This window comes from Haemorhous mexicanus, chromosome 1 (genome assembly GCF_027477595.1).
Source record: "Haemorhous mexicanus isolate bHaeMex1 chromosome 1, bHaeMex1.pri, whole genome shotgun sequence".
In the NCBI taxonomy this organism is placed as follows: domain Eukaryota; kingdom Metazoa; phylum Chordata; class Aves; order Passeriformes; family Fringillidae; genus Haemorhous; species Haemorhous mexicanus.
Window position 1 is genome coordinate 112321589 of NC_082341.1, and position 13513 is coordinate 112335101.

The 13513-nt window shown below is 38.5% G+C and overlaps 1 protein-coding gene across 16 annotated transcripts in view; it reads right to left on the reverse strand.

The window, feature by feature from the left end:
* The window catches only part of ZNF521 (zinc finger protein 521), a 229990-nt gene that overhangs the window by 180314 nt on the left and 36163 nt on the right, over window positions 1-13513 (reverse strand). For 15 of the 16 annotated variants that reach the window (XR_009488296.1, XM_059859585.1, XM_059859576.1 and 12 more), the window contains one exon: window positions 11093-11164. The exons of the other annotated variant lie outside the window; for it this stretch is intronic. Coding sequence is in view for 11 of the 15 variants with exons in the window: in XM_059859567.1 (XP_059715550.1) it covers window positions 11093-11164 (72 nt within the window). In the remaining 4 variants the exon portion in view is untranslated. The remainder of the gene's footprint in view (window positions 1-11092; window positions 11165-13513) is intronic. 16 annotated transcript variants of the gene reach the window in all.

Below are 13513 nucleotides of genomic sequence, written 5' to 3' on the forward strand. Positions count from 1 at the left end.
TGATATGATTAAGAATTGCATTTAGAAAGCCCAGAAAACTAAATTCAGTTTCCTTTTGGCAAGCACTCATCGCTGAGTACACTGTAAGTTTGGATTCAGGCACAGGTTACATAATATGTAAGATTTTCCAGGATTTCAGTTCAAACTGATTATATATGACCTTAATGTACATTTACAGAATGAGCTGGCTTTAAAAAAATCTCAGTGATGAAAACATCCCATTCAATTTCTCCTAGAAGCTATACACTTGCCTAAATTCCTTTTTTGTAAACCACTTTCCTTTTCACAAAGGCTACATAGAAGGAGTGGTGAAATACTAGGGGAGAAAGACACTAAAAAGCAGCAGTAACAATTCAGCTGTGATTTGCATGAGATCCACATGCATCTATAGAAGTTTCAGATATGTATACATATTGGGATTTTTTTCCCCAACTGTTCAGGGACAGTAGGTACTGGTAGTGCATTTAATTAACAAGCAAATGTGATGCCCTGCAATGTGAACAATACTGAGCCAATCGCTTATGTTCTTAAAAAACAGATGTATTACATGCACTGTACTACTCCTGAATACTAGAGTATCCATTTTATATCCTTTTCCCAGCAAACCTGAATCTGTCACAAGCTTTCCCTTGCTCCCTAACCCCTTTTTTCCTTTTTGGTTTTAACTTCCACCTTAAAATTTGTTTTCCAGATCTGTTGGTAGTTCTCTCCCTATTTCTTTTCTGTCTACTGCATTCATCATTATTCAGCTGCATTATAGCACTTAAAAAAAACATCCCAGCTTTGGAAAAAAAAAAAAAAAAAGAAAGGAAAAAAAAAAAAGAAATCATTTGATTTTCATTGCCCTGGAGAGAATTAAATACCCCCAAGGAAAAATTCTGGTACATTCTCTGCACACATTTACATGCAGCCAGTGAAGTAAACATTTCCATAATTGCTCACTTCAGAACACGTTACCCAGTTCCTAGGTACAATAACTGTCAGGAGTCAATGAGGAATAAAGAATTTTCCTGAATCCTTGCACATAACCTGACTAGCATTAATAACTCCACAGTTGTACATAAGTTAAGAAATGGATTACTGCCAGGCAGCAACCTTGCTCTGAACACTTTGGGCATAATGCATTCTTCAAACTATCATTAACAAAATAAATACATATTTTAAAAAATCCTAAAAACTCAAGGCTACTGATAACAAAGTATACTTCTCTCTCAGCTAAAACCATGTAGCAGAAACTATAGCTTTTTCTTAACCTTGGAAAATATAGTAACATATGGCTTCCATTTACTTCCAATTTTACTTGTACTGTAAGCTTCTTTGGTGAAGTTGTCTTCTATTGCTAAATGACAAAATGAATGATGAAATTCAGTTGCTATGCTAGAAAAACAAAAAACAAACAGAGTGTCTATGGAAAAGCAGCCAAATCTATGTACTGCATGCTGTCTGTAGTTTATGGATATACACAATAACCGAAGAGGTGCTTTGATTAGAAAGAATGCAATGATGAGCACAGCCTAAAACACTGAATAATGCACTTGAAACAACTTCTCTCAAAGCCTAGAGGAAATGTTTGAAAGCCCTATTAAAGCAGAACAACGAACTAACAGAAGAACTCATTGGTTACGTATTTGGGAAATGGAGAATAATTCCTACTAGAGACTCCATTAATTAGAACAAATCCTAACTACTGCCTGAGGGCTGCCAGAGACAAGGATTTACTCCCTACTCTTGCATGAGCAGAAGTCTTACTGGGGTCAAAGGGACTCATTCACCAACAGTGAATATTTAACCCTCTAAAGATTGTGATGCAGTTTGCTTTCAAGTTATCAGATAAATCACAGCCAAACCCAGATATCAAGTGCCAAGTAAAGAGGAACAACGCAACAGAAGTGGGATTTTTCAAAGGAATTTGGTGGAGAGGTAGGTCATCATCAATGAAACCCTGAGGAGATTTGGTCCTATCTCCTACAAATGCCCCACAATAAAATCTCCCTCTAAGACTATGCTTATTTTGCTCCTCTAGCCAAATCCATCTGAAGGAGAAAAAGGATTGTGAAAAATGTATGATCTCTCCTGCCTGGGCACAAGAGTTGAGATAGGGCTTGAGAAGTGACTTTTTCATTTTTGTGAACATTATAGCACTTAAAAAACATCCTAGCTTTCCATGATTCCTTTGCACAATTATTTTCCATGATTCAGGGACTTAGCTGGACACTTGGCAGAACCACACAGGATTTAATCTTTCTCTTTGATGCACAACTTAAGAGGTTTTTATGTCATCTTCTTGCAAAGATTGGCCACTATTTGCATAACTGTGGGAGAGCAACTCTTCTCTCACCCTGGATGTCTGGTGGTCGTGTTCCCCCACACCCTGAGTCAATCACATAGTAAGGAGTTCAGGAGCAAGGTTCTTTCACCAGGTGGGAAGGACCTTTTATCTGCATTGTGGCATCATCTGCTTCCCCTGATCTCTGTGCAATTTTCATTTAAAGAATATCCTGCTCCTGCAAGGACGTTTTGGTGACAGCCTCAGCCTCTCATGTGTTCTCCCTCTGGCAGAGCACAGTTGTAGTTTTTGTCTTTCACTGTAGGCGTTACAGCTCTCAGAGAGAATTTTCTGTGGAGTTTGAAAACCAACCATTGGTGGTATTGGTATCACACCCTAAGATAGTTGCTCACCTCAGTGATGCAGATCCACTCCAGACCTGCAACAATGCTGCAAATTTCTGAAAAGAGGCGACTTCCTTTCTGACAGCACTATAATCAGCACCAAAGTCAGTAACTAACACAAGCTGTATGTTTATGGTTCACAAGGCATCACATTGTTAATGAGCAGATAAAACAAGAAGAAAGGGCTGTTCTTTGTTTACAATACTCCCCTCATAAGCAACAGATGTCCTGATAGACTAGACTGCATTGGCTTTGTCGGTTGAGAACCTCCCGCTGGCCCTGGAAGAGAACCAAGCATCCATACTGATTTTGTTACAATTGTCAGCTACTTTTCTTACTACAAAGCATGAACTGTTGCTGACTCATCTGTGGTCCCATGGGCACAGAGGAAATAATGTATGGAGTCATGCAGTGACTCCATGTATTGTTCTTCCCCCTGAGATGACTACTGCTTGTACACCCAAGAGCACTTTCTTGTGGGGTCCCACACAGTTTCCTGACATTACCCTTCCCGGTGACTGTGTGGATGAAGAAATGGCTGGCAGACTCACATTCTTCTGTTTTCTGTTGATGGCACTGAATGTGTGTTTTGCCAGAACCAAGACTTAGATGAAGATGAACCATCCAACACCCAGACCAGTGTACTGGCAGTGAATCATGGTTAGTTACCAGAGGCACAGAAAGACCAGACACAGACACTTTCAAGAGGGGCAAGCATGCATGAATTCTGTGGTGGTGTGCTGTGGTCCTCTTGGGTTTCTGTGTTTTGGGCCATCTAGATAAAACCAATGGCCAATCAACCTTTTTGTATGATGTCAGAGGCTCTCATGGTTGGATTTATGGAGTGAAGTATAGATTAACATTATATTCTCCTACAGAATTTCATCTTTAGAGCACTTCAAAACTTTGGCTGATGAAAGATGCAGAAATGCCATCACTGCATATGGTTTTATATAAGAACATTATTGCTCTGTTTTGTCATCCACTTTGACCCTCAGAATCCTTTCAGCCATCCTTTACAATACTGTTCTCACCCACAAATCTTACTTTATGTGGAACCTCTACATGACAGAGGACAGATCTCCTGAAGTGCTTCACTCAGAGAATACTCCTCTGGTTATCTCCTGAAAAGGTGGCAGGTGCCCTGTATAAAATCTCCAATTTCATGAATTCAGTTTGCCTTATTTTATTACAGTTTAGATCTGTCGGATTTGATGCTGCAGGGCCAATTTGGTGTGGGTTGTGTTTTGGCTGCAGTGTGCTGGAGGAGAAAAGAAAATGGGGAAGAAAACTATAGTTGAGGTAGGGAATAATTGCAGAGAGTTTAAATAGCATTTGCATACTGATCCTAATTACTGCTCCCGTTTTTATGAACTGTGGTAAACAGAGTTTTATCAATTGAAAAAAGCAAGCTCATGTATTTATTTGTTCTCACACAGGGCTTTTTGTCATGACAGTTTATAAACGCCTACCTTGATGTGCCATCAAGGCTTCCTCCCTTAAAACATTTTTCTCAGCCTCTTCGGTCATGGAAGCTGCGGGTGTCATACTCAGACTGTGACTTTGAGGGGAGGGCGTGCTCTTCTCAGACATTCAAAATCAAGCATTCATTATAGCATATGCCATCGAGAATGACTTGTTTTTATATTCTGCTCAGTGAACCAAGATTATCTACTTCACTGAGAAGAACGATGTAGGAGCCCATCTCCTTTGTTTGTTCTGCTTTCAGACAGACAAAAGGCAAGTTTGATGAATGACACATGGATGCCTCAAAAAGTTGTTAACTAGAACCATTCTATGGTTTCCCACTCCAGAGCTTCACCCTGTCTCTTGTAACATGGCCATCCCCCACACCTCCAAAGAGAAACTGACTTACATCTTATCCAAAAATGCTTTTCCCCCTTAAAATACAGTCGTGAGGATAATTTTCTTGCCAGTGCAGGTTACAGCTTGTTGGTCCAGATCACATTTGCAGTGGGAATTAATGTAATGCTCCCTTTTCATTTCTCCTGGCTGGCAATCACTTCATTTCTGAAGCAGAGTGCTGTGTGAGTCTGCTCTATAAAGCCCTGTCTCATGAGCACTGTAGATGTCCTCGAGGCATGAGTCTGATAGTAGTCCAGGTAACTGTGAGCACCACCTGAGTGAGGCACAGGGTAATAATAAAGATGACAGCAGTGCCTATGCTTCTCTTGGCTGCTCTCTTTTGTTTTCATTTTCTATATTTAAAAAACATCATGCTTCAGCCTAAAAAGAATGATAAATAAACCAATGACTCAAATTTATTGAGGAATTTTTTGAACCGTAATTTTAACAAGAGCTCAAGAAATGACCTGGTAGTATTCTCATGTTACTACCACTCAGCAGATGAACTAGCTGTCTACATCAGGGTCCTTTCCATCACATGAACACTTGAAGTTTGTGTTGGTGATACTAATAGCACACCCTTGAACTGTGTCTCCATTCTTCAACATGACACTAAAAGTGGACTGTGCGGCTCTGGAGCCTTTTGTCAGCTCACAGTGATTGAAAGATCCTCCCTGAGGCTCTTTTCTCCTTAATATCATGCAGAATTTCTGCCTTCTCTTTCAGAAGAAAATTCCTTGTTTAACTTCTCTAGGGTCACTGTATACTAGTGCAAAAAAAAACAGGTGCAAGACAGGTCTCTCTCTCATGTTAAATTTCTGTACGCTTCAATTCTCCATAGATGATTCACATCATTTCTGGATCAAATTACCTGGTTTTAACTACTGACAGGATCAAATTAACAAGGAAAATGGAATATAAAATGAAACACATTGTAATGAGGGTGTGACACACAGAGGTATTGCTAACAGACAGAAGCCTGTTCCCCTGTACAGAAAGGTGCCTGTACACTCCTGTAACTTGCAGCAGGCCAATTGTGAACAGACACATTCTACAGGTGAGCAATGCATTGGAAATAAACTGCACTTCTGCCTTCCATGATAAAGCCTCTGTCACTTGGATTCAGGCATCTGCCAAGTTCAGAGGACGCAGGTGTGAAACTACTGTTTTCTACAAAAAAATTGTTTTTCAAACAATTTGACTCTACGAAAGGACTGTCACACCATAGAGACAACATACAACATCAACAAGGAAATTAAGCAGAAACCAGTACATTTCTGTCCTTTGCAAATCAAATACTGATTTGGCACTTGCACACTGTGCATTAAAGCAAACATGAAATACCCAAGCTACTGGGGATCCTGCCAGCCCCAGAATGAAGCAGCATCCTGAGAAAGAGTTGTTCTTTACTTGAACGTGAGTACAACTCTCTTTCTTAGAGAGCTAAACTGTGTGCATGGCATTATAGTATCCAATACAGATGTAACACAGTTACTGCTCACTGCTGCAAGAGTCTTTGCACAATAATCCCGTTACTCCAGCCTAAGCAATAAGATTTTCTGCTTAATCACTCTCTTCCCTTTTGATACCCAGACCACAATGCAAAATACTGGATAACTTCAGCAATACCAGGGCCTCAACATCCATTATTTGCTGGTGCTCAGCCCTCCTATACTTCACTAAACGTGCGTACTTTGAATTAAGTTTTTGAACAGATATAGCTTTGGCTCCCAAATCAATCTGATTATTGCACTAGGCAGAGGGCCCTTTCCTCAGGTATTTCCTTCTTCACTTTCTCTAGCAAACAGCAATAAGTAACACCAAATAAAAGGCTGAAGAAAGCTGCCAAATACCTAACTGCATCTTCTAGAGAAAAGGTTAATCTTTATTTATGTTGAAGTGACTGCATTGAAATCCAAACTTCTGCTCCCCAGTTTTGGATGCAAGTTCTGCTTTTAACATCATTGACTGAAAAGCACAGAAACACAATCCTGTTTATTGTTTTGTGTGGTCACATTTATTCATGCCAATACTTAAATCTTGTAAGTTTCATGAATTAAACTGGAGTGGTAATGAGGGTGAAAGAGCAGAGGACTGTCTTGTTAGCTTTCAGTGCAAGAAACATGGATCTCAGGCACCTCTGCATCCTTTCAGCTATTAAGATTTTTATTCAGCAATTAAAGATTTTAGCAATCATGTTATTCACTTCACTTTACTTAAGATGATTTGCCATCCTTTCAGAGAAGACTTTTTACAAATCTGTAAAGTTACTTAAGACTGGAGATCCATTTGCAAGTCATAATCTGGTCTCAATGAGTAGCACCTTATGGTCAGCAAACTAAATGTTGGTTATACTTTTATGCATACCTGTTTTCAAATCATTTGAACATATTTATATAGTATATAGATATGCAAAACAGCCAGACTTAACAGATGTTGCCCTCTAATTTTTAAAGCCTCATTCTTTACTTTGGAGTTGCAGAGATAGATATTAGAGAAGTCAAGCAAGACACACACTTCTGAATACATTTCTATGAACAATAGGGATTTATATAAGAGCCTGCTATCCTTTTCATGAAGATTCACAGAAATTTTTTTCTAAAATACAACTTTTGATGAATAGGACCCAGTAGTTTAAATCAACCCAGTAGTTTAAACCCAGTAGTTTAAATCAAGCATGTAGCAAAGTAATTTTGTTCCAAATTTGATACCTCCAGATCTTCTCAGTCAAGTTCAACAAAATTTAAATTCAGAGTCACAAGGATTCAATTTTTATCCCAAATGCAATGGTGTAAACTGTATGGGAAAAGAGCAACACAGAAAACATGTTTTACAGTTTCAGTTTTATAGCTATATGGAAATCTCTTGTGGGAATGATTGGTTGTATCTGCACAGACCATGACTTGCTTCTCTGTAACAGTATTAATTGGCATAACTCATATAAGGGAAAGCCTAACTTACAATTCTAATTAAATATTGTCTGCATTGTACCAGTAATTTCATCCTGGAATGCCATATATTTCTGATTTCCCCTTAAGCCAAAGGGGGAAAGGGGCAAGCAAGAGTGAGAAATGCAATACCACTGAATAAGGATCTCCAGCAGCACTTTCCTGCACTTCAACTGCATGATGCTATTTAGAAACTAACTGAACAGGCAAGGCAGACTTCTTATTCTGTCTTTCTTGGGTGTTTCTTTTCCTTTTAAAATAATCTGTGCATCTTAATGCCCTAAATTTGGAACGGAGCATTCCTGAATAATAATTTCCGGGTATACCATTTCACTTCATATGCTAAAGTTTCCTTCACTAATGGCCTTAAAGAAATGGTGAAAAGCATTAGATTGTGGGATGGCCAAAGGAACAAAGCAATCTGGAGAATGTTATTAGTCAGTGAAATTACTTACCTGTGCCTGTAAAGTTAAATTCTTGTCTGAACTGCTTTTCAGTCTACAAATAATTTCTTTATGCTTACTCAGCTTAGAGAAAACTGGTAGCTTTGAGCCCCAGGCAAGAGAAGAGACCACTAAGTGTGCAAGAAGGGTGTCTTTTAGGGAAACTGTTTCAGGATCACAACCTCACGTGTATCTCACCTTAAGTAACTCTTAAGTAAAATGACTTCATTTTTTATTTAATTTTTAATCATCCTCATAACCTTTCTGAGACTGTGAGGATAAATACACCAAAGACATAAGGCAAAGAAGTACTGTCACATCAGGAGCTAAATTTCAAATAGGCAGCATTTAAGAGAGACACATTCAGTATTTCTTCACCAATCACTGCAAAATGGAAGTTCAAATTATTAAAATTATTAAAAAATATATACCTGTATAAATGTATGCCTTTCTCTGGATGAAAACATTGTTACTAGTTATCTACACAAAGCAGAGGATTCTGACATAAGTAAGAATAAGTAAGCAATTACTTATGAAAAGTAACAGGAATTTGTGTAACTCATCTATCCTCACCAGGTCTCCTCCAGATTCCACTATGCATTCTCTGAACCTCCTTCACGAAGGTTGGGTTTTCAGGATCAGCAGTTTTAAATAGCTTGAAATCTACTCACAGCTTAACAATGGAAGAAATGTGTGGACTTTAAACCTATTTTCTTCATGAGGGAGCAATGGCTTTCATTAATTTTCTTGTCAACAATTTAATAGAAACATTTCCTCACTTTCTTCCTCAAATCTGTATTGAATAACCATGTTGGTTCTTTCATTTATGAATCTACTGAAAGGACAGACAAATAATCATAACACAAAAGTCCTTAAAATGAGAAACAATAGTTTTTGATGAATGGATTTCTACTACTCATAAGTATTTTTTAAAAAAACTTGGCATAGCAAATGTGCATCATTCCCTTTCTACCAGCACAAGTATCTTCTGTATTCGAAGCAAATATAACAAACAATGGAAGAAAGGTAAGAAATTTTAAAAATTAATGAGAACTTGCAGGTGAAGACAAGAAGTTGGAAAGACCCAGCTTTGAATAATGAGGCAATGTGAAGAAGGTTAATATTCTGTGAAATTACTTACCTTTACCTGTAAAGGTAACTTCTAGTCTGAAGTTTACTAGCTTTCAGTCTGGGAATAATTACTTTATGCTTCCTCAGCTTAGAGAAAACAGTGGTAATGCTGTGAAAGTAAGCTTAGTGGATGGGTCTAATTTTAAATATCAGGGAGGAAACAATTCACCAAGTATGCCTTAGATTAGGAATAAGAATTTTGTTCTTCCCTGCCTTCTGCTCCAGCTCACAGAAAACAGTGCAGACTGGGTACAGAAGGATCATGCTAAAGAGCAGAAGACAACTCCTGAGATCAGTTTTGGAGTCACAAATTTTAAGGCAAAATAACTTTATTTAGCTATTGGTCTTTGAATGATTAATACACTCACTACATGAACTTCAAATGAGCTACATAAATCTGAGCCAGGTATGTTAAAAAAAAAAAAAAAAAAAAAAGGCAAAGAAACAGAAATAGAGGGAGAAGTACAAGGTCCTACAGGCATTTTGCCTAGACAGGCTTAGTGTTTCTTCAAATATGGTACACCTGATTATGCCTATGAGGTCTGAAAAAAGGGAGTGCTGCAGTCTTTATTTACACAATAACATAACATTACATATGGTATTTTTGAAGCATTTCACCAGTGTAGACTAACTATCCATGTAAGACTATAGATACTTTTTGGAGGTGGACAGCTTCTTAAGGGGAGAAAAAAAAGGCTGCCCATGTATCTTATAGATTAAATGCTACCAGAAATGCTAATTGCAAATTATTTTTTCAGTTGAAACATACAATGTAATTATGCTGGAATTTTAACATAAAACACCTTTTAAGGCAAATGCTACTATACGAAAGAAAACTACAGAGTTCTGTATTGGAGCCATGTCCCTAAAGCTTATATGCAATCTAATTAACCTGTGATTACTCTTTTTTCGATATGATTTAACTGCTCATTGAGAAGCAGTAAGAAAGAAGAGTCTCTTATCCAGCATTTTAAGCAATGCATAAGAATGAAGAAAAAAGAGGATACTACAATGAACCACTTAGAGCCAGACAGAAGTTGCAATATCTCCTTAAGAAAAAGATGCTTGCTGAAAAATTCTCTTCCATCCAAAGAAAGGACACTTCCATGGGAGCAGAGGAAAAGTTAACAAAAGTAAAATTTCTTCAGTTCCAGTATCACCAAATACAACCATAATGAAAACTTACTTTAAGTCAATAACAAAATAATTAAATTTTCTTTGTCATTTGTTTTTAAAAGGTGTTGTTCTCTGCTTTTCCCATTCCCCTTCCTCAGAAGTAGACATAACATTCTGATAAAACTATATACTTCATTAGGAAAATAGCTGGCAAGCCTGTAAACTATGCAAATAACATTTGGATTGCAAACCACATTTACTGCACTTGGCTGATGGAAGAATGATTATTCTATGTCTCAATTCACTAAGAGCGTATTGACTACTTACATTCACAACACCTCCTGTACACCTAATAGTTACCATAGTTTGGTAAACACATTCCACATATCACAGTTAAAGGCCTCAGATCCAGACTTTTCTTCCACAGAGTACCCTGTATTTATACATCCAAGAATGTTATGGAAGGAAAGGGTGGAATGCTGCATGCATCTTATGGCAATTGTACTGGGGTCTGTTAAAACATGTGGTTTGACTTTTAAGCTATGTTATAAGAGGCAGAACCTTAAGCTTCCATGAGTGTGTATTAGAAAGCATACATTATGCCCGCTATCAAAAATTACATAACTTGACAGCAAAATGTATAAGTAAGCCCATAATTACCTTAAGCGTCTGCCACACAGTCAACCCTCTGGGCTCACAAGTCAAAATATTGTGCTAGAGCTCCCAGAGAGCAGATATGAGGAGACAAGGGAGGGCCAGAATACAACTTTAGGGCTGAACACTACTCTGAGCCACTTCTCCCTTGACTCAAAATGTCTGGGACCAAGAGCCCTCGGAAGCAGAATGGTTTCCCTGGCTATGGCTGGCTGAGCAAGGACACCCCCTGTGCATGGTAAAAGAGCTTGTGCTGCCAGTTACCTCTGAAACAAAGGGGTGACAAAGAAGAGCCACTCCATTCTGGAACACAGGACTTCCATGAGTACTGCTCACCTGGAAAGCAAAGCATCAGCCAAATTTTAACTGTGTGTGTGGAATAATCCACCCACTCTCATCTCATAACTTGTGGTGCTTTCTGTGGACACTGAGATCCTGTGGCATTTTTCACAAGGACAGGAGGCTTGCCACATTATTCTTGGACTGAGTTTCCTGTCTCCCCCTGCTATGTCTCATGGGTCTTAGCTGCTGTCTTCTGCAAAGCTGGCTACATTTCATGCTATCGTAGGTAAATAGTTGCAAAAAATTTTTGGAACTTGGAGAATGAAAGGTCTTGTGCAATTCTTACAGGCATATAAAACATAAGGTTTCCCCCCATGCAAAGAATAATTCTGATACTGTGAACATATATCTATTCATCAGAGCCCTGTTCACCACCATCATGGATCTACTGACTGAGGTGAAGTTTCAAAACCACTGTATGAAAAAAAAATCTGTGGGAGTCAGCATACAGAGATGTTCTTTGATTCCCTATCCAAGATGATGAATTTTGTAAGAGCTAGAATTCAGCCTTTAATTTGTACTGGGCCTCAATCCATGCCCATAGAGGAGAGCTGCACAAGTAATTTTTAGGCACTTCAGGCACAGTCCAGTAACTGAAATGCAATGGAAAAGGCTCCATGCCTCTCATGAAGCCAAGTCTATATCCACAAACTCACCCTCAACAGTATGTCAGTGCCAGCTATGGCTGCACTGACAAAAAAATCATATGCTCTGTGGAATTCCAGACACTCTTTTGTCCCATGCTGTGAGGGGCAATTGTTCCCACCACTTGGGAATTTCTGATACATTCAGTGGTAGCCACAATTGTGTATTCCTAAAGAAACATACAAAAGCTGGAAAATTTACAAAAATACTTATAAAGTGATGAAATCAAGAATGAACCTGTTGCAATTTATGCCTGTGCAAATAACATGGGCTGTAGACCTGAGATTGTAGCTGTATTGTTGGTACCTATAAAAAGCATCATCAAGTCCAGCAGAGGCTGTAGAACAAAACCAAATATTTTGAGTGAATTTCACACTGCTATTCTTGCTGAAATACTGAGGTACTCAATAGGAATAGTAGCACCACTCTAGATATTGTAGAGGAAAAAGGGAAAAAACTGTAGAAGAGTGGAGTGCAAAAGGAGGGAGAACAGACAAGAAGGAGAAGCAGTGGGATATTCCAGCACCACAGAAAATCATTTGTACCCTTCTCAGCCAAAGGGAGAACTGCAGGGATACCTGACCTGCTGATAGAAAAAAAGGCAAAAGAAATAAAAGCACAACTCCAGAAACCCTCAGTAAAAGAATCGAAAGTATAGAGATAACAGGGACAGAAAAGTAGTCTCAGTAGCAAGTACACTAAATAACAAGATAAAAATCAACGACAGTGGCAGGCAGAGAGAGTCACAAAAGAGGCAGAATCTAATTTTAATAAGATAAACTGCATTCTTCCATTTCCTCGGCCTTTTCTTTACCAGGGAGCACCTGGCATCATGGCAGACAGGGGAAGCTTTTCTACTTTCAAACTTACCTGCCATGGGAAATTATTGCAAATAACTGTGGTTAATACCACAGCCTGTCACTTGTTTGGGAAGTACTATTTGAAAACAAGTTAGTTAAGCACTGACTATTTTTAAATGACAGAGCAATAGAAAGGCAGAGATCAAGGGGGCAGGGAGAAGAATCCTGAGAGAAACAGAATGAGTATTTGAACTCTCTAGTAGCAATCCTGCCCTCTGTGAACATAATAACGACTTTTCCACTGGTTTCAGTGAAGCAAAGATTACAGACAACAACCTACGGACAAAAATTGAAAAACATTCTCCAGTCAGGCTTGACAGATGCCTGTGCAGAAACGATTATCCCGTAATACACAATATTCTAATCATAACAGAAGGAGCAAATATTAAACCTGTTTTAAGTATTTCAAAGGCGGTTTAGAAGAATAATTAGAATTATACAGAAACCTGTGGTTATTGACACACTAAAATAGTTCAAGACAAAGAGGTGTTGCTTAGAAACAGAATTTACAGGAAAAATCTAACATGCTCAGTGTTTTGCAAAAATCCAAGTATCATTCCTGGTCATGTACTAAAGTCAGATAACAACAAGAAGAAACAAACACATACTCATGAAAAATTAATGACATTAATTAATGTGTTAATGGTAAAACTGATGTGTTATGCACTCATGCTGAAGCCTGCATTTGTCAGAGAAAGGTGAATTAGCAACTGCCAGTTTCATTTCCCTTTGCTTTGCTTTTACAGCTGGTAGAAGCCTTGCAAAGTACTTGAAAAACTTGACCCTTCTCCAGCCTCCCCCGCATGAGTCACTCAACCTTCCTTCAGTCATTAGACTG